We start from the raw sequence: 27,899 nt of genomic DNA, 5'->3' as shown, positions 1-27,899 counted from the left end.
ACATCTCATATTTTGTTAATGTAACAAATTTGTATGCTTAGTTTCTTCCAGCTTCTTCATTATGAGCTAACTATCAATTTGGAACTTTCCTAGTTTTGCTTTAAGTTGATATTTGTAAGATTTATCAATCACGTTATTTCAGAAGTAGTTCTAATTTCGATGCATGTAGACATGTTACCCTCTCGTAAAAAATAAATCCTTGAATAATGGCTGGTATGCTTGAGTGTTTTAATTCCAAATTACTTTATATTATGAATACTAAAAAAAACAGTGGTTAGGTTAGGTTAGGTTAGGTAGTCACTACTCAAAAAAAACCTGGCCCAATAAGCAACGTTCGTTGATTCAAATCTGATGTTAAATCTGATCATCCATCAGTGTTGAAAATGATGTTATACTTATAAAAGGCATGAAACTTTTTCAATTATATTTTATGATGTTGTTTAAGATCTGTAATACTTTTACAGATATAAAGTAATGAATAACTATAAATTTGAAGACTATATATTATTCGGTAGATTTGATAAATATGAAATAATTTAATCATATTTACCAAATTCGATGGTGATTATGTATAATCACCGGTAATTTTATAATCACCGATTTATCATTTTTACTGTAACACATATAATCTTCATTTTTGTACCAACCTTTGAATGGTCATTTCAAATGAAGGGCCTGCTCTTAGTACGACGTCCTGTGCGTCTTTATGTCTCAAATTGAATACATCTGTGTTGTTGATTTTGATCACCGAATCTCCTGCAACGAGTCCGGCTCTTTCGGCTGGAGAACCGACATTCACCTGTAACAAAAGAAATAATATCTATTAAATTTGATAATCATAAATTACAGAAGATTTCTACAAATATACGACAGTTCAGCTTACACTCATTTGAGTATATTTGTCAGAGAACATGGTGTGAAAATCCACACATTTTCGATGAAAGGATCGAGAAATTAAAAACAATGTTTTGGGTTAATGGAACAATAACTTGCAGCTGAAGATATTTCAGGGATTGTAGTTTCATCAAATCTTAACCAATTTCGGTAATATTTTGATATTGCGCTCTTATCGTAGACTTCTCTTGGTCAACATTAAAAACGTACTGTATCAAATTGAAATGCCACAATTCATGGTAGACTTGTGTTATTATAATAACACTGAGAAATTATTTCATTATTTCTTAATATACTAATAGAGGATAGTTTTCACCGCGCGGGAAATTCTCTGAATTGTAGATATTTACGAGATGAAAATAGTGGAACATTTTATAGAATTCGTGGAAAAAATATTGATTTTTACATTGTATGGGATCATAGAACTCCTATTCAAATCTCAATCTATTTTTCGAGATTCTCCTCTACTTACTTGACGTTCTATTCATAAACAACAGACGAGACCTCAAGATTTACTTATTTGCATTTTTTCTGACACAGAAGTCTTTGGTGGAAATTTTTAAATCATTTGACCTTAATATGCATGTGAATTCGGTGCTAAGAATTACTGTAACCTCCTCCATAATTCTAGATAATATAACCAGTACGTTTATTAGTTTATTAATAACATCATCAGCTCTGAAAAATTTTCTTAGTCAACAGAAACTGTATTTTCATTTAATTTACTCAATTTGTTCATTTGCCCGCTTGAATAGAATTTTATAATCAAATTTTCATTAATAGAGAGAGAAATGCTTTGTTGTCCAAAAATTGTTACAATTTGTAGACAAAAACTTGTGAAAACTAATAAATAAGCATAAAAATTACTCAATAAAGAAACAACAAATAAAATAAAATTTCAATATACAGAAGAAAACCACAATGAATAACAAAATTATAGGTACGTAGCTAAAATTAAACCAATATGCAGCATGCCCGGTATTAAATATTACAGTCGATTACAGAGTAGGAGGCAATTTCCATTAAATTTGCCAAGAAATTCTATGAGTTCCTCCAAATATCATGTTAGTTCGTTGGATCATGTTTTTCCAATCATTATTTCAGTTGATACAACACTACCCTTCAACAATCCTACACAATTTCAGCTCTGCAGAAGAATTTTCTTCCAATATCAGGGCTATTCCTGATACCTCCACATACTACATAAAACGTTTTCTCTCCTCTAAAAATAACCCAACGAATCCCTCTCATTGTCTCATCATTGTGATAGGATAACAAACATACATTCGGTAGAAGAGGAAGAAAGAAAAGTCACTAATGAAATTCATAATAATTTATTTCAAATAAAATTTCATATACAAATCCTTTAATTGAACAATTGAATGTGCGTAATACCAAAAACATTATAGGGAAACTTTATTCCTTAGATTCCTCTTTTCTTCTAAAATCCTTTTGAGCTCCGTCAACTCAGGATTTTCTTCTTCTTTTTGAGAAATTTCTACAATAGGCTCTATTGTACATTTTGGTGTTTTTCTCATCTGCGTTATCATCTCTTTATAATTTTCAATCATCTTCTGCTGTTCAAGTTTTTTGTTTATTATTTTATTTCGTTTCTCTTCTAGTTCCTTGGTGATGTTCATCTTCTCTATAAAAAGGCGTTCGTGTAGCTCTGCTATCGACATTTCACAGAGAAGCCCCAAATTTGCAGTTTCCGTGGGATCAAAATCTTTTCTAAAAGTAGTTGATAGTAATTTTAATTAATTTATTTTTGGGAAATTTTATTTCTAGGTGTACATGGCATATACCCTATAGACATTATCTTTCATTCAATATTGATATAAATATTCAAAATATTAACAACAACGTCATCAGTAATAGAAAAAATGTTGTTTAGCATCATCTGCAGATAGGGAAAATTGCATCTAGATAAAGCTTTTGAAAGTCCGATCTGCAAATTGCAACCCGATTTATAGCTCCGCCTACAATAGTACACTGGTGTTGGCGTTCAAATCAACTGCCACAAGAATCTCGGCTAACCCTCAACGACGTAAACAGCAACAAATCATCACCATCAATACCGATCTTGCAAACATTCTAGAGTGGAAGCAATATAATTGAATTTAATGCAACAAAGACCCAGGCTGCTATTTTTACCCAGAAGGCTGGCACTCCGGCTAGGAATTTGGTCCTAACTAGACGTAAAATATCCACATCGCCGCAAATTCGCTTGTTGGGTGTTGAGGTTGGAAGCGATAGGTTCTGGCTTAGTCATTTGAACGGATTAGTTAAGGCTATTTAAAAAACTTGGAGCACTCTTTAAAAAAAGCTATATACCCGCACATTGAGTCGTACATTTCGTGCTCGGTGCACTCAATACAGAAGATTCCACTGATAGGTGATCCAGAGTTGATTAGAAGCTTGGACAGCTAAGAACATAAAAGAAAGGCCACTGGCCTGCTCTGTTTTACCGATACTATGCTCTTCCAAACTGTCCAACATATTCCCACCTAGAGCAGTATTTGATAGACAGGCAGAGAATTGCAAGTCTGTGGAATCAGCTACTTTCCCGAACACTAAAACCTACAAAAATTCAAGATCAACATCCACAGGCACCACTCGAACTACTAATGTTAGTGTAATAGGGTTTTCACTCTTGTGCTTGCTTCTTACTTAGAAGAAAATTAGGAGAATTATCATCAATTGTTGCTGATGAAATAATTCAAAATAGATGTTTGGGCTTGTAACGAGTATCCACACTCAGGATCGTTAGTTTTTCTTTCATTACTATGCCTACGAGGTCTGGCTATTAAATAACGAAACTGCGCGCCTAGAGGGCGCCTTAGACGGGTGGTGTAAAAAACGAGTAGTGCGTTGGGTATCTAGATATCTTCTCCCAAAACGTTTTATGTCACTATTTTTGTGCAGTAACGGTTTGAAACGAACGTGTTTTTTTCTCGTGCCGAAAACCATGTGTGACGAAAAACAGGAACAAAGTATCATTCCCAAATCTCTCGTTAAATTGAAAAAAACTCCGATTAAGTGTTATAAATTGATGTAAGAGGCCTATGGGAACAATTTTTTATCCCGTTCATGTATTTTTGAGTGGTGTAAGCACTTTAGTTATACCGAGAGAGCAATGAAGATAGCCAGCGCCCAGTTCGCCCTGTGACTGTTCCGACTCCAGAAACAGTGACCAAAATCAACCAAATTGTGAGTGCAGATCGTCGAATGAGCATCCGGATGATTGCCAAGGCTGTAAACACTGATAAAGGAACGGTTGAAAAGAAAATATGGTACATGAGGATTTACACGCGACAAAAAAAACTGCCAGCTAAGTTTTTGTGTAGTAGCGTTTTGAAACGAAAATGTTTTTTTCTCGTGCCGAAAACCATGTGTGACAAAAAACAAGAGCAGCGTATCAATCTCAGATTTCTCATTAAATTAAAAAAAAACTCTGAGTGACTGCTATAAATTGTTGCAAGAGGCCCATGGGGACAATTCTCTATCTCGTGCACGTGTTTTTAAATGGTGTAAGTGCTTTAGTGAAAACAAATCAAAATTCAAGGCATTGTTGATCGGTTTTTTCAACATTAACGCTATCGTGATGACTGATTGTGTTCTATAACGCGCTATCTGTGAAGCAGTATTTGGCCTGTTAGCGCACTCCCGTGCTCGAACACCCGCCGTACTCACCATATTTGGCACCATGCGATTTTATTTATTTCCAAAGATAAAATCTGTTTCGATCAATGGAAAAAACGTATGGAACGGTGTGTGGCGAAGGGAGGGGAGAATATTGAAGGGGAGCATTCTAATGTAGAATAATTTTTATAATAAAACCCTTTTTCGTAACCAGTCTCGATATTTAATAGCCAAAACTCGTACAAAATATTGCCGCATTTAGCATTTGGTCTCCTTTCATATCTTACTACGAACCACAGCTTTTGTGGAGGTTGGCAAGAAGAATTCTGTCTAAATACATGCAATAATCCATTAAAAAAAGCTAAAGAGAATATTGAAATTCTCCAACTTTTTGTACGTAATAATACTTCATAAGTTCTACTAACTGTATACCTGGATTCATTCATTTTCCTATTCATTTCATGGATAGTTTTAATTTCTTGTATTAACTCAATCTTTTTCGCAAGTTCAGCGGCTTTTTCTTCTTCATTCTTTTTTAACATTTCTCTAAGTTCGTGCTGCTGAATTCTTACTTCTTCCTGTTTCTTTTCTAGTTTTCTTTTTTCTGATTCTTTCATATCAACTTTGATTTGTTGACTCTTTTCTACCTATTTATTCATAATTATCATAAATATTATAATCATCTGTTTCATACATGAAATGGTACCTTGGCTTTCATTTTTTCTTGTTCTATTCTTCTCCACTCTTCTAATTTTTCGGCTAATTCGATTCGTTCAGCAATGATTTCGGCAGATCTTTGTTTGTTATTATCAATAAGTTTTTTCTTCGCTAAAATCGCTTCTTCAAATGTAATCAAACCAAGTAAATGTTTTTTCTGTATACTTTCTACTGCCTTTTTCTCAGCTATTTTTCTTTCTTCTTGCTCAATTTCTGCTATCTTTTGCATATTATATCCGCCCTTAATGATATTTTCTAGCTTGTTTATTTCTTCTTCGTGTTCTTTTAGAAGAAGATAAGCTTCTCTCAATGTTGTTGTGGTGTTGCCTCTTATTTCTACTTGTTTCATTGGGGGAGCCTTAAAATAATTATTGATATTATTCAATGGATCAATATGATCTATTGATCCTACCTTCTTGAATCATTTTGATGGTATTTTGGTGAATTCAACAAAAATATGTGCTTCTAACAATTTAAGACTACTTCCTATCGATAAATTGAAAGCAAAATGAATTGGCCGAGGAAACAAGAAACAGTATGCTTGACTGAATTGAGAGGAATAGAGAGAAAAGGTTTAGGAAATACTAAAAAAATAGAGCAAATTCATGAGACAAACAATGGGTTACCAAATATTGTAATAGAAGTGGCGCGCACCTAACAAAACCATTGGAAAAGCTGAAAAGAAAGTGCTCGATAAAATCGACCAAATCTCATGTAGAAAAGGGAAGGAAAATGAAAATGAATAAAAGTACCCAAACACTATTGTGAAAAATACCATGGAAGTAGTTACAGTGTTTTGGAAGATTTTAATTACGAATAACCAAACAAGTGATAAGAAGACTTACATTTTTCCGTACTTTCGGTTCTGTCGGCGGAGGCTCAACACTTTTGATGGTTTTAACTGTTGAAAGCCTTGCATTTTTAGAATTCTGAGCCTCCTGAAGTAACTTTTGAGCTTTGGCGACATTCTCTTTGTGTTTTATCCTCAACTCTTGTTGTAATTGTAAATAAGATCGTTTATCATAATTTACAGTGGGTGTTTCAGGTTCTACAACAGGAGTTTTGGGCGTATTTGCAGGAGGGTAAGGTGAACCATAATGTTTCGTTCCAAATTTGAATTCTTTAGGAACTGTAAGATGTTTGTGCGGAAGTTTTTTTAGCTCTTCTATATGAATATACCTAAGCAATTTAGAGACAAGACATTATTTGTTGATGTAGTGATTGTTATACATACTTTTCGATAGTTTTAAAAGCATTGGCTCTATTCATAAGTGGTTCCATTACGTGGTGGATAATGAATTCATTGTCAAAATATTGTGAACAACAATTCACTATAAACTGATAATTTGCTTCGGAGCTTAAGAAATTTAGTAATGGTTTTGTATAATAAACAGGATCCTCTATAATATCTTTGACGTTATCACAATCCAGAATAAAGATGCAATAGAATATCAAGACTTTAACCCGATTGTCATTCACTTTTCTCAACTTTTGTGTTGTTATGAACCGTTTCGCTATTTTCGAAATAAATGCTTCGCATTGAATAAAACGTAGAAAATAATCTACGAGGTCGTCTTCCGTAGATAATTTGCGACTTTTGATACATTGTTGAACAAAATCAATTTCTGTTAAATAATCAGTAGCTTTATATTCTTCATAGAATTTCAGTAAGGTTTTTGCGATATTTTTCATCGTTGTGGAACCTTTCAATAGTCATGTCAAACGTCTATTTACTGTCATCTACAATCAAGCATTTTTATGTGCATGATTTGATTAGTTTTTGATAACCAATAGCAACAGAGAGAATTTTGTAAATTCGATCCAATTAAAATCATCATCATATACCTTATCGAGAGAGTTGCATCTTACTTTGCTTTGGAGTGAACTTAATAGATTCATACACTTTGCAATGTGACATATTAGAAGTTTTAACGAGGAATTCAAAAATCCATAAGTCGATTAAGAGTATACAACGTGCACTATTACCGCAAAATAAAATTGATTCGAGCAAATTACTCTGTTATTGACGGGACTCTAGGAGTTGGGCCTACATTCAAATTCCTGATTCAATGTCTTATTGTTTTATGTCTAGACATGGCAATATTAAGAAAACCATCATAAAACAGTACCTTCTCATATTAACATACTCTTGTACCTCTTGTCCTCTGGTATCTTCCATGCAACTCATTTCAAGAGTCTGTCTTCGCCATTCGTTAGTCAACATAACTAACTTGGGGATACTTCAGAATATGTTTCTTTTCCATGTTTCCCCACTTAATATCTGGAAAACTATCAGTAATGTGATGACTTTGATCACACCAATTGACCGGCTTCTCAAAGAACAGATTAATCTTTTTACATGAGCACTCCAAACATGAAGAACCCGAGATTAATCTAGATTGTCAGCTCTAATTCTGAAATGGTCAAAAATCAGACCATTTATACGGAGTAATAGACTTTTTTTGGTTGTTTGTTGTGAATTTTCCTCACAAGAAATAAAACTGATAAGGAAAACCAGTTGCATGACGTCTGGAAAGCTGGAAAGAATGTTGAAAAAGTATTGTAAACTATTACAAGACTTTTATTTCCTTATTTATCGTATTTATTTGTTTTATTTTATATTTTTTTATTCCAAGAATACGCTGACAAACAAGTTCATCAACATAATTAACGTAGAGATACTTTATAGTATGTGATCTTTTTGGTCACCCCAAATGAGAGGCTTCTTAAAAAGTAGCAGAAAACTTTTTATATGATTTTTCGTTGTAAATTGTATGACCGATATGAGGAACCCAAATTTTATCTAGATTAACAACTCTAATGTCAAAATAATTGAAAGTTATACGGAATATACAAAATTCTTGGTTGTCTGTTGTGAATTTTCTACATAAGTAACAAACACGATCATTCAACAACTGAGTTTCATTATCTAAGTATTCTTTCATGGGTTTCAATAATGCTGCAAGGTTAACGCTGTCATTGTCATAAGTCTTAGTTTATTTTATCAATTGGAGGAATTACATTCTTCTATAGGCTGGGAAGATACTTCTTTGAAGCTTCATTTTTGGACGAATGACCTTCAAGGATATCTATGGATATGTGTTTGTATTTGGAAGTAGTAGTTAGTTGAAAAGAGATAAAGTAAAAGCTTTTGTTCGAGTTTCTGGAGATATTTGAGTTGGTGTGTGTGCTGTGGTTTTACCTGAAGTAAGCAAAGCTATAGGTGTCATGTGTTAGGTAATGAATTTTGGGATATAGTGTGTTGAGAAAGGGTTGATTGGAGGTATTTTGAGTAATTCTGGTGGATATATCAGTTAAACATGTTGTAGCATGGTGATCACTCTGTTTAAAACATGTTCAGTTTTGGATTATCGATACGATGTTTGGTCAAAATAGATAAGAAAAGATTCAGCCAAGACAAATTTATATGCGAGAGGGGCTACGAAAATACTGACTATATGACTAAAAGTGAGATATCAGATACTTGATTTAAGCCTAGTTTTATCAATTCTTCTTCAATTATGTTTCAAAGTTAGCTTGGACATCCGTTAGATAATATTAAGCATGTTGATGGATTTATTAATCTTCTAGCGTGTAATACACTTTCTTTTATGACTATATGCCCTATTTTTTCAATAAATTTGTCTACTAATGCTTTCAATGGTAAATATATGAACATCCTAGTATATGATATGCGAGATGCAAATATCAAATCCTCAGAGTTTACGTGACTACTTAATCCTTCAAGTCTTTGAGGAAGTGATTTATGGTATTGAATAGAATGGCTTGTTGTCCATTTGGATGTAGGATGCTCCGTTGTTGATTGGCTGCTTTTGCATATGACATGTTGTTGTCGATTTGAAATGACATGATTTGAAATATATCTTACTTTGGATCGAAATCGGCACAGTTCAAGAGCTACGTTGCTCGAAGGACAACGGTTTGTCGATAAAAAAAGTTGCTCAATTCAATTACTTGTTAATAGCTTCTGTTTGAAATAATTTCGATTTGAAATGGATGTTTAAAAATCAAAATTTAATAATAAACAGTAATTTTATTCACACACGGATTGCACTTGATGTAAACAAATCACTAATTATCAGGATTTCCCACTATTCAAAATTTTCCAATTCGATAGGGTGTCTGCTTTGATATTTTTAGATGGAGGTGCTTGAAACGACGTGTATGGCTTTCGAATTCAGGGTCGCTCTTTCCCAAGAAAGTTGAGAACTACAAAGAGTTTCTTTTGAAACAAATAATTTTAAAAATGTTATTTCAGAAATTATTCAGCACTGATTTATGATGCTACACTCGGTTCACAATTTAGGTCATAAGAACTATGCTTTCATTTATTCTCAAAGATCGATTTAGATAATAACTAATCGGCCACGGGTCCCAGTAATGAATTTATTGCAAATTACATACTATCTTTGTATATAACGAAAAAAAATGTATTGACGGCTCCCGAACAATTACCTTTCCTCACTTCCTAGCCAAGAAAATATTTATATAAAGCTGTAAAAATAACAAATGACACTGTTAGATGATAAGTTATCAACATTTTTATCATCCGTGACCGGTGTCGTTGTTCAAGGTGAAATTATAGCTGACGACATCGGACTATATCACTAATATATTGTATGAGCCAACGCTTTTTATGGAAATACACATAAAATTATCATCGTTTGCATGTGTATGATCAAGAAAACGAAATTATGTCTGATTCATGCTTTGTGAATTGTGTCTGTTCATATTTTATTGTTTGGTTGTAAACAGAAATTAACTTTTATTAGAAATGAAAAAAAAATACAAAATATAAACAAGATACAATTAAATATACTGGGTAAGGCGGAACACCAAATTATGTGATATTTTTTACGATATGATGCCATCGTATAATATTTTGATTGCATCACCATATTTATATATGGTGATATATGAGACTTAGAAGGTTTCTAACGTACGAATTCAGGTTTAATAAAATCAAATTCACATGAGAGTACAACTATTAAATTCTGAGTAATCATCGCAGTATGCCGAAAAATGTATATCGAGGATACTACTAGAACTATTATTTGAAAGACAGTAAATGATTGAAGCATAGCGGAATTAAGTGTATAGATTTAAAAGAAGACTAATTTGAAAAATGAAATCGGAAACTTTATAGACAACTCTCGTTCATTATATATCTTCACGTGTCAGTGGGAGATTTTTCTAAATCGATCACTGAAAAGTATAAACATAGTCGAAATATTTTAATCAAACAATACGCCCCCGAGTTACATGTCAAGTCGAGCTTTAGCGTGTTCTAAATTTGAATTTTGGCAACCACCGATATGAAAGAAAATACCCGCCGCTATATTTACGTTCAGTGATAACTGCTATTTAAATACAAGTTAGAATATCACACTAAAAATAAACAGTGTGGATAGCAATATGGAAGGAACCTCGAATTTCATAAATCAATATTATTATATATTATTATAATATATATTATTATATTATTATATATATATTTATATACTAAGGATCATTATAAGATCTAAATGTTATGGTGTATGTCATAATACAGAGACCTACGTAGATTCGAAAATATTGGACAGAATTAAATAGAAAGAAAAAATTCAAGATTCCAAAATTCCGAATCCAAAAATCAACTATAAACCAACTTTTCTAGCTTTCTTGGCAGAAAATTTGTCAATAATTTCAGTGAAATCAATTGTTTTAGAGGATTCAGTTTCGATAGATATGATGGTCAAATCTGTGTTTCTTGTATCATATTATTTATTCTGTAAATTCTAATTTACTGTTACTTATTTCACATTAACCCGAAGAGACAGTTGAAGCTGAAAAACAAGGGTAGATTTTTTTACCAAAAGTAATATATCTTCTACTGTACTCTCTTCCTTCTGTCCCAGTAAATAACCATGCAGGCTTTTATAAAATTATCGTTAAAAATTTTATGAAACTAGTACAGATAGCAGATTATTGAATAGTATTCAAATAATAAGAGAAACTTTCCATTGACTGAGGAATTCACGTGATCAAGAATTGCAAAATAGAAATCGTCTTGAATTGGAATGAATATGAAACTGGTTCATCACTGCTCTTGTCATACAATAAATTCCTAAGCTTCGACATTGGAAATTCAGGATCATTACCTAAATCTCTAACAAGGAATTTTAAATACTTTTGAGATTATTCAAGCCTCAAATGCATTCTACGATATTCAATTTAGGATTTTGGGACATTTAACATCAATTCTTTATAATAAATCACAACAAATTAAAACTGAACACAGAAAATTTGAATGTTTCTAGAGCTTTCTTACGAGCTTTTTTAGTGAAGCCCATCGATATGGGGATGCTGAAATGTGATTATAAACCTCTTCTACCAAATCAAAAGAAACAGAAGTTCTAGACAAGAGATGGAAACATCATTAACGACGAGATTTAATGTATGACCCGTACATGCTATGTATAATTCTTTCATAGCAGTTGCGTGTAGCTAATATCCCTGATAGGTAAGCAGAAAAGCTTTCAACTATTGCCGCCTTTGCCACGTATTTTGGTATAAAATTTGGAATATATGTAAAAAATAGCTATTAATGGACCACCACAACTCGCACAAAGCTCTATATTTACTATGCTGTAGAAAATACCCAAGGTATTCTTATTTTTTAATAACTATTAAAAATTGAGCACATTCATCAATCAAAGAAATGCTCGGATCGGCACCGTACAATTGGATTCATAATTCAAAATATAATTTTTGATAAAAAATATTTTCTAGTAAATTTGTAATGTAACAAATATAATTGGAAATAACATAGAATATGCAACTGAATGAAACATGATCCTATCTCATATAACACGGACTAAATATTCGGCATGTTTATATTTGGCACGATTACAATAGATTTTATTATAGATCTAGGATTGAGTCAATCTTACATTACCAATAAGACAGATAACGAGTATTGCTCTACTTAACCCTACTGCCACACATAAAGCACGAAATTGTCAGGAATTTTCTTCGAGTAGTCATAGAACAGCGAAAGCGGTCAGCAGGGATCCGTAATACTCCAAAACCACGAACATAAAAACATGAGAACAAAACTAAAAATATTTTATGATTTTTACAGGGAGAATAATTGAGATGTCAAGAGTCCAAGTCGAGGAAGCAGAATCATCGGTGCACTACGAGATATGGAGCGAGATGTCATTATATTGTTTGACAGGGAACAAATAATTCAGATCTCGCAGGAATGTCGTTTTTCAATCCATGACATCATAGTATCCTCTGAAAGTTGTATGTCATTTACATTTGATAGTGAGAAATATTGACGATCGCCAGAAGTTCCTCACCTTAAAACCACTACGTTGGAAGGGCTCCTTTCAATAAAAAGCTTAGTTTCAAATAGCAGTAATTACTATAACTTCACTGTGTCTACAGATTCAACAAATAAATTAAATTTGGCAACAAATCCCCAAAAAAGTGATTCACATTCCAACTGTATAAATTTATTTTATGAGACTTCTTTTTTACCTTTTTTATATACCATTCCTTCATTAACTGTTTTCAATTTTATTTGTGTTAAAGTTATAGCTTTTTTATGCGGCAAAAGACGACTCCTATACTAGTAAAGACTTAATGACGACCTATCAATCTCACGAAGATCAATAAAATATTACGCCACGCCAACGACGCAATCTCGATAACGAGGCTATACCTTTTGCTATTTCTCAAAACAAGAGTCGAAAACGTTAATATGCAGATATGTGTAGAAAAAAAACAAAATCAACGGTTATAGCAAAAAAGCCTACAAGATGTAAACTAGCTGTGAACAACAACCGAATTCTTCAGTGTATGCAATGTACATACTTAGTAGTCGAGATCACAACAAGAGATACGTACCCAAGTAAATAAGTCCTCAGGAGCGGACATAACAAAAACGAAGAACATGATGAGGGCAACATAGATGAAAACAAAAACTATCAAAGGAGTGAGCCATGAGATCAAATAAGAAGCAAAGATCTGAAAATTCGGGATATAGTACGATTCGCGAGGTCGAGACGTCGATATTGAAGAGACCACGTCGACAGAATGATGGAAGATCGATGGGCTAAATGGGCAAAGGATGAAAAATTAACTTTAAGGAGACCTTCCCAAAAGATGGCACGACCGGACATCTACTTCTCAAGAAACTGATTAGTAGAAGAAACAATACTAAGACTTAATAAAATAGTAAGAAGAAGAACTATAAATCTCACGTTTATTTTTCAATTTTTTGTAATTACTTGTGAACCAATTTTATTGTTTAAAGTGTTTTCCATGTACCAAACGCAAGACAACTAAGAAATTCCTACTTAGATGAGTGTTTCAACACTGAAGCATTTAAGAAATACTCTTGCTACTAAATTGATATTTTTTTATAAACGTGGAAATAGAATAGTTATAATTTCTACTTCTTAAGCACTATAAAAAACCAATAAAAATATATGTAATCTCTTTTTACAACCTAACCTAATTCTAGTATTCAATTCAATGACATGAACGACAAATTACTCACACTTGTAAGGATATAGTCGGTGTTTTATATTTATCGTCTGGGAGACCTCAACTCAAAAAAACGACCGTCACTTTATCACCAAAGAAGTACTTATTGCACAATTGAATCAGATACAGTCGTAATTTAATGATATATTTACCATATTATAAGCTTGTTTTTGTATCAGTCGTCCTTTTAAGGTTTGAGTTGATGACTGATGATAGTTCGAGGAAGATCTGGGTTAGGTTCTTTCAAAAGTTGCAGATTTAAATGAGCTATTATACCTTGTTTGTTAACCAGAACCATTAAAAATGTTATTTGCCGTTTAAGTGATTCGATATTGTAACTACTTATGCCATATGTCGATTTGTAACAATGTTGGTAATTGAATTGTAATTGAGTAATTTTATACTGACAATTCTAATTAAGTAGCTTAAAAATTCTAGAATGCATATCTTAATTTTGATATTTATCATTTCCCTTTGAAGAATGTTGGGACATTAGTACTCAGAGAATCAAAAATACTCGATTAGAATTGAAAAATTCAAATCCAATCTTTGTTGAACCATATATTTTTTGATAATACGTGTTTATACTAAACTTTTTCAGTCAAATTTTTCTTAAATAACAATTGGTTCATAATTTTTTACAGTATTTTCACTAGATCACTACTGGAACTTCTCATTCCTTACTACTTTTTCAACTGTCCTATGGTGATTCAGATACTTCTTGTATGGGTTTTTGCAGTCTATTATCATCTTCCTTTTTCTGTCTTCTTGTCTCCAATTCCTATTCTATTTCTCAGTTGGTCTCTAGATTCATTATTTCCTTTATATCATTGTTTCCATTCCATTCCACTCAACTTTCCGCTATACTTTCTCTGTTCTATTCCAACTGCCTCTATTCTTGACTTATATTTCCTCCTGTGTGCCTAATTTTATTCGGCCTATATTATACATATTAACATTATATATTCTCATTTTCACATCAATGTCAATATTTAATATTCTTTTTTCACCGGATTCAATATATTTTTCCTTACTTACTGCATCTAATCTGGTGTCGGTACCACCCTTCTAACTTTGCTAGGTACATTACGACCCAGTAGATCTTCGAGAGTTTAACCTAAAGAAGATATATCTTCGCCAAGCACATAAGTATGATAAAACATCTGAGAAGATACCCTTAAGAAAAAGAACAAATAAAAAAGAGTTATCACCTACTAGAGGGACAGGAAACTGTCCCAAGCAAACTTAATATAAATTTTCCATTCTTTTTCTGATATGTAAATGATTGCATTACTGCCGTACCAAAAAATCAAATCAAATCAAAAGTTAGGCTGATAGATCTATCCATCAGATCCTGAATTTAGATGCTTAGCTATTCAAAAAGCGAAAACTGCATTCAAAGAAAATAATTATCTGGAAAAATCAATATATAACATATTCAAGAAAAGGTTAAACAGATACTACAATCAATTAAAAAACAAAACAAAAACGAAACATCAACACATTTTTCCTTACCATATGTACAAGGACTTTCCTAACAATTATCGAATTATTTATTATGATATTAGTATGTCATTAAGGACATAATACATTATCTAGATATTTCACTAAATTAAAATCTAAAACACCAAAAAACAAAAAAAGTAATATTATATATCAAGTGCCTTGTACTAGTTGTGACATTGTCTATATAGGGCAGACATCTCAGTATTTAGAAAATAGACTAAAAGGTCATCAATACGATTAAAAATAAAACTGCATTAACGAACCATAAAATATCAAAAAAACATAAATTAAGAATCAAAAATTTTTGAAACGGAATCTAATACACGAAAAGAGGATTTTTAGAAATGGTTTTCATTCACAAAAACAAAAAAGCTATAAATGATGAAAAAGACCTAAATAATTTAAATAAAATTTATAGCTCTATTTTGTGATTTCTAATAAAATTATGAATAATTTAATTGATTACTGCTATATATTTAACATGTAAGGACTAGGAAAAAATTAATTTTTCTTATTAGAACAAAGTTCTATTTTTAATTTATCTTTATTTTGATAATCATTATGAAAGTGGTCTATTGATCAATATAAATACGCGAATTGTCAGTGTCAATATCATATTTTGATAAAGACTTAAAATTAGTCGATTCGTTAATTTTTATCTATTTTTTAAAAATTATTAAAAAAACTCATGCTGGAACAGAAGATACCTAAAACCAAAAACATCCAGGAACACAAACATATCAAAAGGTCTAAGAAATAAGAAATTAAATAAATTTACAAATAATATCGACCTAAAAAAGTCAAGAGTATATTTTATTATTATAAACTACCTCCTCTGGTTTTGGAATAATAATTTCCAGCAGTTTCTTTTGTGCGAATTTGTACTATTACCAAAATTAGTCTTCTATTTATTATTCCTCGCGTTGTATAAATTGCACTAAAATTGTTTCTACTTCCTGTATTCTGCATTCCTTTAGTAGGTACAAACCCGCATTTTATTGGAAACATATTTGAAGGTGGTTCGGTTAGTTTGGTTAGCATTAATTCAGACGACAACAGAAAAGAACAAAAAGGTTGCAGTCATCGGAATTCAAAATATTCGATAGCGTAAAATGCGAGTCGCTAAAAATAAATGATTTATCCAGACGGTTACGGAAAACTTTAATTACTAGTATTAAAAAGTAATTAAAAAATAATAATACATACATGAAGTACGTAGTTCTAATAAACATAACAATAACAATTCATTGAAGCTTGTATAATGATAAGATGTAGGGAATAAAATACCTTATCTCTCATCTTTCTATCGAGATACCAATATAATTATACAGGATGTCCTAATAATAGTAGTTAGCCGTTGTTAAGTGAACAACGCAAAAATGTTTGAATGGAATTGTCGTCTTTGATTTTCAACTCTAAGCTTTCTCTTACGAGAGATATAAAGAGAACCAATAGTATAAAATAAAATATAAAAATCACATAAACTAATAGGAGTTAGTTGATTTAACAACACTGTTTACTGCTACTACACCAAATATAACAATTATACTAACACCCGTTTGTATAACATTCGACGCCTGATGACGATAACTTGGTAACCGAAACCCGCGTATTAGTATTGGTAATGAAAAATGGGTTTCGTATGAATATCACCAACAGTTTCAAAAGTGATTTGCAACTAAAAACAACAACAATTAGGTCGTTGGATTTAATAAACTGTCTCAACTTGCTTGGTGGAAATCTGTGAGTACTCCTTTAGTCCGAGCAAAGCTCACACAGCAAAACGTGTTCCTAAAATGAGGTTAAAATTAAGACTATAAACAATAACGGCATCAACAAATTACACTGGATAACTTTTTTCGTAACATCAAACAAACAAATTTTGATTGTGCTAAGGCCACTACAAAATAATATATAATGAAGAATTTGATGCATCAGGTTTTTTTGTGACACCGAAACAAATATTTTCGTAAAAAGTACAAACATTAGCTACATTTAGATATATTATGGCTTTCTATAGAATGGATGCTTTTGATTTTCGTAAATATTTGGCTTCTGAAATGGTTTTTTGACTCTATTTCCCTTAATAGCGCTGTTCCGTTAATGGAATATTCTGATGGAACCTCTTGCCCGGTTTGTCACACATAACAAATTTGCTAGAAATAAATCTAAATGAGAGTTTAGTATATGTATTTTTGAAGACAGATTACATCTTTAAGCTTTATATGGCATCACAAGTTCATTTATTATCATTCATTTCCAGATCATTCAGGTTTTCTCATGTTCTTTTTTTTCCTCACTGGGTTTGGGAAATTTCTCTTTCAGATGCCATCTTTAATCATAAATTTTTATTAGGCCGAGCTTCATGTACAACGTTGGTGAAAGGATGTCATCATTTTTAACATTTTCGTGGCCTATAATGGGTGAATTTTGCCACACTTCGTATGTATAGTGATAGTTTCTATCCCTACTGTCTCATTCACAAATGTCCTAGAAAAAGTGTAATGACACAAATTTTTCATGCTTGATCACAGAACTCATTTTTGGTTTCATATTTTGTGAGTCTCTTCTATAGCGGAGCAATGAAGGACAAGAATTAAAATTAAAAACTTGGCTTGCTTTTTAGACAGAATCAAATCACGAACTAAATCGTTTAAATCACTTGTGTCAATAGATGCGGTTGTTCTGAAGTTGACAACTCATAACTAAGTGTCTATCTCGAGATACCTTATCGTGCTGATTTAGAACAAGTTCCTGAGTAGAATCCTAACCTTTTGGTTTTGAAGCTTCGGCACAGGAAGTTTGATACGACGTAGAAAAGGTCTGGTAGCAGAATAAAAGTATGAAAACTGAATAGTATATTTGAACTCGGTTGACATGCCATTGTTGGAATCAAACAAATATAACAATCTGACTCTTTGGTTCTATCCAAATCATTGGTTTAGCAAATAACATAATTCAGGATTCTTGTTCACATCAACCTCATAGCACACGATACAAAACATTTTTGTGGAACCCAGTCTATATCTTGATTTTTCACAGAAATTCCGAAGCTGAGATGAGGCAGTTAATTCTCCACATACATGATAAAACCTCTCGGGGTTGTTATAACACATTCTTATCATGTTTTTCATGCAACAAACGTATATAAAATATGAATTCGGGAAATGCAATAATAATAAAGTCATCTAAATGAAACTAGAAGTTATTGAAACAATATTATAATATATTGTTAATGAGCCCACATGAAGAAAATTATCACAATAATAAAAATTTCGTGTGACAAAAACAGTATTTACTCGTATTATTGAAGTATTTTTCTATGATCTCTTGTCAAGATCACTGGTTAGTTCTATTAGATGTTTTGTCACTTTCCTTCTGCTTGGAAGAATATAATCAGTAGCAGTCCATACTAGTATAATTTTAAGAAAGCGAATCGAAAATTCCCACTAGTTAACGTTAGTCCTAATAGATATTTCATCACTTTCCTTCTATCGAGAAAAATAGAATCAGCAGCAGTCCATGTTACAGATCTTTGCAGACTTAACCCCATAGGAAACTGACTTCAACCTCAAAGGCAAGTGCGTAGCCGGGGCGAGTTCTGAAGCTGCTTCAGCACACCTCGAATTTCTCACAAATGTCCTCTTCAAAATACTTTAGTTTACTCGCGGTTTCTGTAGCTGACTGTATGGACGCGTTGTTAAAAGAAATGCTCAGCGGCTTGACTTACATTTTATCCTTATTATCTATTTCATAATCTTCAGCTACGCCCTTTCTCGAAGGAAATTGACAATACATAACAGAAAACAGACCAAACTATTGTTGTCTTATTTTCACACTATAAAGTGTATTCTGAATACTATTTATGGTGCCATCTAGAGTGCTTATCGAAAATATAGGTTCCTTCTTTTTAATATGTGAAGTAAATGTGGATTGGCCCATTTTTCCGCTAAGCACCGAAAGTATGTGCTTGATCCTATTAATAGGTAATCCATGGCATTACATATTTACATTACTCAAAATTGAAAACAACATCTCATTAACTGAATTAATTTGTTTTTGGTTAGTATTAGTCACAATCATTAAACGGAACACTTTCTTACGTGGTCCGGATAATTTTACATTAAAAGTTACGCAAAAATGTGGGCATGGGTCAGTCAGGCGATGAGCTAAATATGTAACAACGATCAAAATATAAGCAAAAGTTTCGTCATGAAATTAAAACTCTCTGTATTTAAACCAGATGATTTTTAGTAAATAAATTATGTATCTAGGGTTAATTATTTCTAAAAATACATTGAGTTTATTGGAATTTTATAGGTAATAGTTAAATTCAGATTGTGGTTTGCGATATTTATTCCTCACATATATTTATAGTGAGAATGGAATTGTATTGAATGCATCGAGATAGTTTATCTTAGTCTGGTCTATTGTCAGAACCTACAATCTTCAATTTCTTCATTTTTTGTACAATTACTTGATGAAGAATACTTTTCTGCGTACCATTGATAACGTAAAGTTGATATTTATCATCACTTTTATCCTTTCCTTTATATACACTACAAACCGTTTTGAATATCTAAACTAACGGATTCAAAAATTTGTTGGTTTTAAATAGTAGTCTCTCAATATAACTTTACTTAGAAAAAGTTGACTAAAAATATGGAAAATAGTGAAATTTATATGCCGAGTACACCACCTGAAATTAATAATAGTGCAGAAACAATAACTTTGGATGTGTTGATTGAAAAAATAAAAACATGACGAGAAAAACTATGGAATGTCTGTTTTTTCAAATATTCGAGAATCTAAAATCGCCATCAATTTGGTGTATTTACTCGTTGCTGTCTACAAAAAGTGATATTGATTAAACTAAGTTTCTTAAAGATGACTGCATAAATTGGATACAAACCAGAATAGCCAAAAACTTTTTTACAGAGTGAAATATCCATATTTTGTGCGCAATCACTGACGAAATTCTCTTACTGTACAAGGCACATGTGGAGTTGGAATTTCTGAAACCGTTGGTGATATTCATACTGAACACACTACACCAACACTCATAATTACTGTTTACCTTCAGTCTCTTGGTTTTCAAAACACGCGTCAGACAGTGTTTGTGTAGTTGTAGTGTAAACAGTATTTCCAGAATATTATGATTATGATTATCAATATTGTAATTTATAAAAATTTTGTGTGCAATTTGAAAATTGGTGACTAAGTTTACAGTAGAATATTAAAAGTATTTGATGATGATTCTATGAACCGTGCATAAGTGTTTTATTGGCATAAAATGTACTAGAAGGTACACGTAAAATCGTGAAGGACGAAACACAAGAAAGGAGACCGCTCGAGGTACTTACTGACACGAGCATGCAGTATTCTAATTTATCCAGATCGTAGGTTATAGTATGGTAAAATGAGATTTTGGGATGAAAAAGTATTGTAACACCCTCAAAACTGGCACATATTTTCGTAATAACAAGTATTTGAAGAAAACAATTGCTTATCAGAAAATGGGTGGCGGAAGACAAAAAATTTTGAGTTTGAAATGAGGAAATACATTTTTTTATTATACATTGAATCCCTAAATGCTCGGAAAAAATATATCTCATAGACTTTCCTACAGGAATTATTTCCAGCCCTTTTTTTGTACAATTCGTCGTTTTATCACAAATCGCGATTGAAAGCCAAAATGTAAAATTGCCAATGGGGAATTGCTGCAATACGGGAAAATAATCTTTAATAACTTTGTTGAAAGTGGATTCCAACTTAAAATTGATGTAATTCGTGATAAAGTTATATATACAGCATCTAATAACAACCGCCTAACTAAGCTGTTCTTATTTGCCGGAAGCAGTGAAGAGTTCTACAGCAGAAACTCAAATAATAAGCCATGGATTTCATACACCGCTAGAATTTCAAGAAACTTAGGTAACTCCAAAATGCGTTTTTTAAACAATTCCAAATTTTGTTGCTCCCAGGAGTTTCTTCAAAATTCAATAGAAATCTAAAGTACATGAATTTATATTTGTTTTCCTTTTACATATCATCTCAAAATATTAACTTAAAACAAGATAAATGTAAATGGAGTAAATGCATAGGTAATCCTACATAATATATAATATAATCAAAAAATTAATTTTGTTGCCATTCGCTACCCCTTGTTTGGTAAATCAAAAAGTGTTTCAATACTACTGGCTATTTTTTTGCCTTCACTTACTTTACTACAACGAATGATAGAAGAAGAGCTAAATCTCAACCTCATGCAGATTATTATTCAAATTTTTGCGATGAAAAAGTCCCAAGCAAAAATGGTTCCGAAAAACCTTTCAGAACAGCAAAAAAATGTAGCATAAGACTGTTTCGAACAGAAAGAGACACTATAGTGATCAATCGCAATATTCTGAGTTATGAAAGTCGATCCTTTATTTCGATGCTTCATTTCATCTCGACAGGCCCTGAATGGAGGCTTAATAGGCGGTGAACGGTGAACAGGGTGTGCCCAAATAGAAATCGTCCTGCAACAAGATAATGCACCCTGCTACTGTGCGTTTAGACTGACGCAGATTTTAGCTCCCAGATTGTGGAATTCCAAATAACGGTCCTAAGGGTACGAGTTTTTTAACTTATTCAAAATATTTTATGATATTAGTTTTGTTTGCTAATGAAACATATTTGTTCAGTGAAGTGTTATTATTTTTTATTCAAAGTAGACAAATTATCTAATAATTAGTGGCTAAATATCGCGCTTGCTATATAATTTTGATAAGTGCACTGCACGTGTCTAGGCAAGTTCTTTACTAGTTGGCTAGCCCTGCCAGAAATCGGATATAAAACCGCTAGTTCTGATCAACCTTAATATGGGATTTTCAATTAAATCTTACATCGACTTCAAAGATTCTGTTACAAACTTACCAAGCTTATAAAAGGGCATTAAAAATGCATTTTTTTAAATAAATAGATAAAAATTATTACAGGAAATATACTTAAGAATGACAGAAGAATGAAGGAAGGTTATACAGATACAACAACATTAAAATGAATTTTTTAGACACTTTCTTTAAATTAAATTGAAGCAGATACTATATTTTTAGTCCATACACATGAAATCACAAAATTAATAATGAACTTTATGTTCAATTTTTCAATTCCAGTTTGCTAGAAATCAAAAACAGTGTATTGTTATAAATATATTCATTTATCAAAATATAAAGTTGATAAGTAATATTTCATCCATAAAAATTTTTCTGGTACGCCCTATATAATTGATTTGATAAAAAACTGTTCAATAATTCAAACATCTGGTTCCCACTTAACAAAGATCTCTTTTTTTTAGATTTACCGACATCCTACAAAATACAACTCTGTCTGAGAACATCTATAAATAGAATGTAATAAGCTTCTTTAACGATATTAATAAATGGGAGAAGTTCCGAGTTTGCCTCAATGAGAATCTTGTACAATGAATTCCCTTGTTTGCATCAAAATTTCATCGTTCTTCGCTCAGTTTATTTTTATTCCTATATAATTACAAGCTGTAAGGTTATTTATCGATGATTTATTTGTAATATTCCTTTTTTCATACGAAACATATGATTACCAGTAGAATTCAAATGAAAAAATTGGTCATTGCAAAAGTTCTCAAGTTCTGTAATTATGTGTATATATTATTATATGACTTCGACATAATTATTTTTATAAATATTTTCATAAAAATATTTGCGGTACTAAATATTGTAAGGGCCGGTTTCTTCACGTTATTATAAAGTACCAAATAATTATTATCCACATAACTTTAGTAGAAACTTTCAATTGTCGAATAAATGTTTACGGTTTTTTTCACTCTAGTTGGTTTAAATCGAAACTAACTAATAAGTATTTGTCACTTTATAAAACAATAGTCTACTGTTGGTAACACCATGAAAGATGCCTATAGAGCAATCGTCCATGTATTGAATAAGGTAAGAAATAAACGTACAAATGTTCTATGATCTGTGTTTGTGACAACGATCTGTGATTAATTTTATTTGCACTTGCTTTGGTAAGGTTAATGTCGAAGTAGTCGCTAGTTGAAGAAAGTTGTGTTCTGAAAGATCTGAAATCACCATTCATATTGAAATTGTTCTGTTTATCAATATATTAGAAGATAAAATTACAGATTGTCATACTTGGGAGAAAAAGGTGGACATCCAACTTGCTATTGCAAGAATGGAAATGTTATATTTAGAAGAGAAGCAAGCTTAAAAACAAATAGAACTTGTGAAGTTAGAATTAAAAATGAAAAAAAAAACAATACGAACAATAAAAGATTACGCAAATAATATTTTATGTTCTTATAATTTAATCATTGCATATTTCTAAAATAATCTACGAATTATTGTCGAACATTATGAGTTTCATGATTCTCTGGTATCATTTCATGGTTTTCCTCTTCAATATTTAGATATATCCAATATTTTCCTCATACAAATATATAACACTAGACATTTGGCATAAATTATTTAAAAAGGCACCTCATTCCTGTAGATAATACAGAAGATTGTCTTTACCAAACTACAAGAAGTCGCTCAATGCAATTTTTTGTTCTTATTAGTGACTCATTATAAAATTTACCAACTTTGCAGGTGGATTGGAAAATGGAGTTAAAAGGTAAGGGCAAAGGGGATGTCCACTATCTCCAAGCAGCATACCTTTACCCTTTTCGCCAATTTCAAACCTCATTTTTATTTGTGAGTTAGCAAAAATGTGGATATCGCGAGTGGATCATGGCAATCTTGACACTATAATTAAAATTTTAAGCTTAGTATCACAGATAACTTATGTGTTGATTGAAAAGAAAGATTTTCTGTTTCTAAGCAGCTCAGCATGATTTCCTCTTAAAAATTAGTGCAAAATGACGAAATAAGACATGTATATAGTGCACCTAGTACTCTGGAGAACCGAGCATTTCCATAGAACTCCTCAATAGGTTTTGTTTTTCCCGCGTTAGTTAAAGACAATTCCATAGATCTTTCTCGTAAAGAGCACACGCTGATTTTTTTCGTTTTGTAAACTGTACTTTATTTCTTGAAAAATAACCTGGGCGGTGATACCGTTTATAAAATTCATCATCGGACCAAAAATTGTAATGATTTTATCAGGAACGTTCTTCTGGCATTTGCTGTGGCTCCCAATCAATTCCTCATCAAACAAATTTTCTAAATCTTCGAAAGTATCCATAGTAAATATTTAATTGTTTGTTTGACGAGTATAATAATTAATAGATTAACCATTGATGTATAATATTTCAGGCTATGTTTCTACTAAACTCTTTAATTGACACTTGTGACTGTCAATTACTTATTTGGCAAATAACTCGATTTATTCGAAGGTTTAATTTATTAGAAGGTGAAGAAATCTAATTTTTGGTTATTAGGTAAAAAATAGTTAGTAGAGACTTCATTAGGAAATGAAGAAACCGGGTCTAAGTCCTTTAAAATTAACTGCAAAATATTTTCAGTTTCTTATTCTTCAGACATCTATATCTAATAATTATTTTTCATGTTCTGTTCATCTGTTAGTTTTCTCTTCATCTTTTCCTATACCTTATTATATTCACTGGTATACTATTTAATGTAATTTCTGTTTATTTATTTTAAATGGGATCATAATACCATACAAGAAATGAACAGAAATGCAATTAATTAATATACGGATGGATCTAAAGCAGCAGACAGAACTGGAATAAGATGCACAGGCCTAGAACCAAACACTCTGAAAGCCTGTGCACCAAGCATTTTTCAAGCAGAAATTTATGCAATTGAAAAATTGTTTAATCTAGAAAGAAACTATTGCAAATAGGAAATCATTCCTGTCCAATACACAGGCTATCTCGTTTCGGATTGCCTAGAAAAAGTTTCCGGGACACACTGGAGTGAATGGAAATGAAATAGTTGATAAGCTCACTAAACCGGGGGCAGGCAAGCCCTTCATAGGACCTGAGCCCTTCTGAAAACCTAATGCGGCATGCAGATTTTGTTCCACAGAGGAGTAAATAGAAGACGAAGATTTCTGACAGCTGCAATACCCCAATATCCATATACAAAGATAACAAAGGTGGGATGGGAAGTTCGTAGGCTACCATTGGAAGAAATAGTTTTTATTGATTCTTTTTATTTATTTAAGTTGTCTGGAAGGTCAACGATTATAGTGGTGATTTACATATTACGATATAATTTTTATATTACGATTTGTCTTTAACTTCAAAAAAAAATTCAGTTTTTACTCCTACTTGGTGCAAAATTTCTGTTCAATGAGCATCCTGATGAGGTCTGAGAACAAGAAAACGTCCCTGGGTGCCCTCTCTGAAGAATACGGTGGATATGGAAGTAATTTGATGCCTAATTTATACAAATTTATCATCGTTTTCATTAATTTTCGATACGGTGCATTGTCTTTATTAAACTTTATTTTCTTAATATTGAAATGGGGCCATTTTCCGCGATTTCGTCATTCGAACCCTCCAACAATGATTTTTTCCTTTTTAAGAAAGTCGATAGATAGATAGATAGAAAGATAGAAAAACTGCTAATTGAAATTGACACAGGAAAATACAAAACAATGATAATAAACAAGAAAATAAGTCATAACTTTTGAATATCTTGGAACAGTAACGACAGAGGACGGCAAAATAGAAGCGGAGGTTGGTTACAAACAGAATGAAAAAGCAACAAAAGTATCGAATTAAACTTTGTTCAATAAGAAGGAAACATCTAAAAAAGTAAAACTGAGCATCTACAATACAATAACAAATCCAACAGTGACACATGGAAGTGAAACGTGGGTAACTAACAATAAAATAGATAGTTAAATGCAATCGAGATGAAGTACTATCGATAAATAGAAGGAAAAACAAAGATGCAAAAAGATATTTGAGAAACGACTACTGTATAGAATTTTTACTTTAATAAATTATAGGTGCAATTATAATTTTTATACTAAACTCACTGCCAAGTTGCAAATTCTACTCAGTTTTGAATATATTAACCACAAAGTCTCCGATAAAGCTAAAAATAAACCCAACACATACTCATTAATGATAATGACTGACGTTACGGCACAAGCCAACTCCAGTTTGAAATACAGAGACGTATTTCTTCAAAAAATAGCAAAAGGATTCATGGTATTAAAAATTCTGGTTTCCATAAAAACATATTCAGAAAAAATTGTGTAGGTACTAGTAATTTGTGGATGAAGCTATAGATTAACGCGAATCCATATTCAATCAAGTCTCACAATAGATTTTTTGTTTATTCCTCATTTATAACGAGTCTCAATGAACCTAGTTGTTTCACTTAATAACAATTGTAAAATATATAAATGTGCATATAATAAATTTCAATGTCAAGAGATTCAATAAAGTTTTATTTACGTGACCGTCTATAGATGCAAGGACAATCAATTAAGCAATTATTCTAACGGAAATTTATTCGTTAATATACTACAATTTCGAGAAATCAATTAAAACGTGGAATATATTTGGAATTCAAGTAATTTGTTTTCACTATTATGGATATATTACCAATTAAATTTTATGGTAACTACAATAAATAAATATTGTTATTGACTTCTTTAAGTTAACTTATCGCTGGTAATCACAGTTTTCATTGATCCATCTGAAAATTTCGATACTACATAGTTTTTATTAAAAAAAAACGTTTCAATATGTTCTAACTTATTTCTCTCTTTCAGCAGTACTTTTATACTCCCAAAAATATTCCGTTAAATATTTTTTTCCGTTCCTAATCTTGCTTCTATATTTCTTAAATGTTTTTTGTCGACATTTTTAAGCCAGCGCTTAAATACATACTTCGATACCACAACGTTTGTGCCAAAATTCGCGTTCCAACGTTGGCTGAACATTGAACGAAGACTAAACACACCGCCGCAGAATTAATAAGAAGGTAATCAAAGACAATACAATTGTTTTCTTAACGAATACCCACCAGACAACATGGAAAATCGATATAGTATATAACAGATATAAATTATTTCAAAATAAACTAGATGATACTGGTAACTTGGCTTTTTCATACAAAACACGTAGCATTCACGCGCAACAGGATCAGAAGTGTGTGTAGTTGAACCACAAACGTTGGTTCAAACTCCATTCCAATGCTGGGTACTCCTTTAACGCGAGTAAAAAAAACCTTTCCATGGCTAACGTTCTAATGCCAACGTTGGAAGCAAAACATTCGTCGAATGACATGCGCACTACGACCACACAATCATACCAGCGTCTAGCATTGGAAGCATTGGACGCATCGTGTGGTACCGGCTTAAGCTACGAGTAAGTGTTCGTCATTCATATTTCGACCCGATCAAAAAATTTTAAGAACGTGCGAACGAATAGTCGTTAAATTGGTTCGCAGCTACAATTATGTGTATGACTTTGAATAAGTGGTATATTTTTTATCTGTGTTTAACTTAAGTATAAATAAATGCCTTATTTCTGTTTTGTAGGTGCGTATTTACTAGAGTACGGAGGTATTTCTACTATTGGATGGAGTTCCAGATACAACTTTGTTTCTTTGCAGTGC

At 31.9% G+C, this 27,899-nt stretch overlaps 2 protein-coding genes across 20 annotated transcripts in view; both read right to left on the bottom strand.

Moving 5' to 3' along the window:
* Positions 1-27,899, bottom strand: part of LOC130900749 (PDZ and LIM domain protein Zasp) — a 101,619-nt gene that overhangs the window by 51,680 nt on the left and 22,040 nt on the right. For all 19 annotated transcript variants that reach the window (XM_057811594.1, XM_057811585.1, XM_057811581.1 and 16 more), the window contains exon 2: positions 648-799. In XM_057811594.1, the coding sequence (XP_057667577.1) occupies positions 648-799 (152 nt within the window). The remainder of the gene's footprint in view (positions 1-647; positions 800-27,899) is intronic.
* On the bottom strand, positions 2,213-6,983 carry LOC130900751 (golgin subfamily A member 6-like protein 22). Its single transcript, XM_057811601.1, has 5 exons — positions 6,488-6,983; positions 6,099-6,432; positions 5,243-5,611; positions 4,969-5,183; positions 2,213-2,625 (listed from the first exon to the last, which is right to left on the bottom strand). The coding sequence occupies exons 1-5, from the start codon at positions 6,943-6,945 to the stop codon at positions 2,298-2,300; spliced, it is 1,704 nt and encodes a 567-aa protein (XP_057667584.1). The 5' UTR covers positions 6,946-6,983; the 3' UTR covers positions 2,213-2,297.

This window comes from Diorhabda carinulata, chromosome X (genome assembly GCF_026250575.1).
Source record: "Diorhabda carinulata isolate Delta chromosome X, icDioCari1.1, whole genome shotgun sequence".
NCBI classification, from domain to species: Eukaryota; Metazoa; Arthropoda; class Insecta; order Coleoptera; family Chrysomelidae; genus Diorhabda; species Diorhabda carinulata.
Note: the sequence above shows the minus strand (reverse complement) of the source record. Positions and strands in the feature narration are given on the sequence as shown.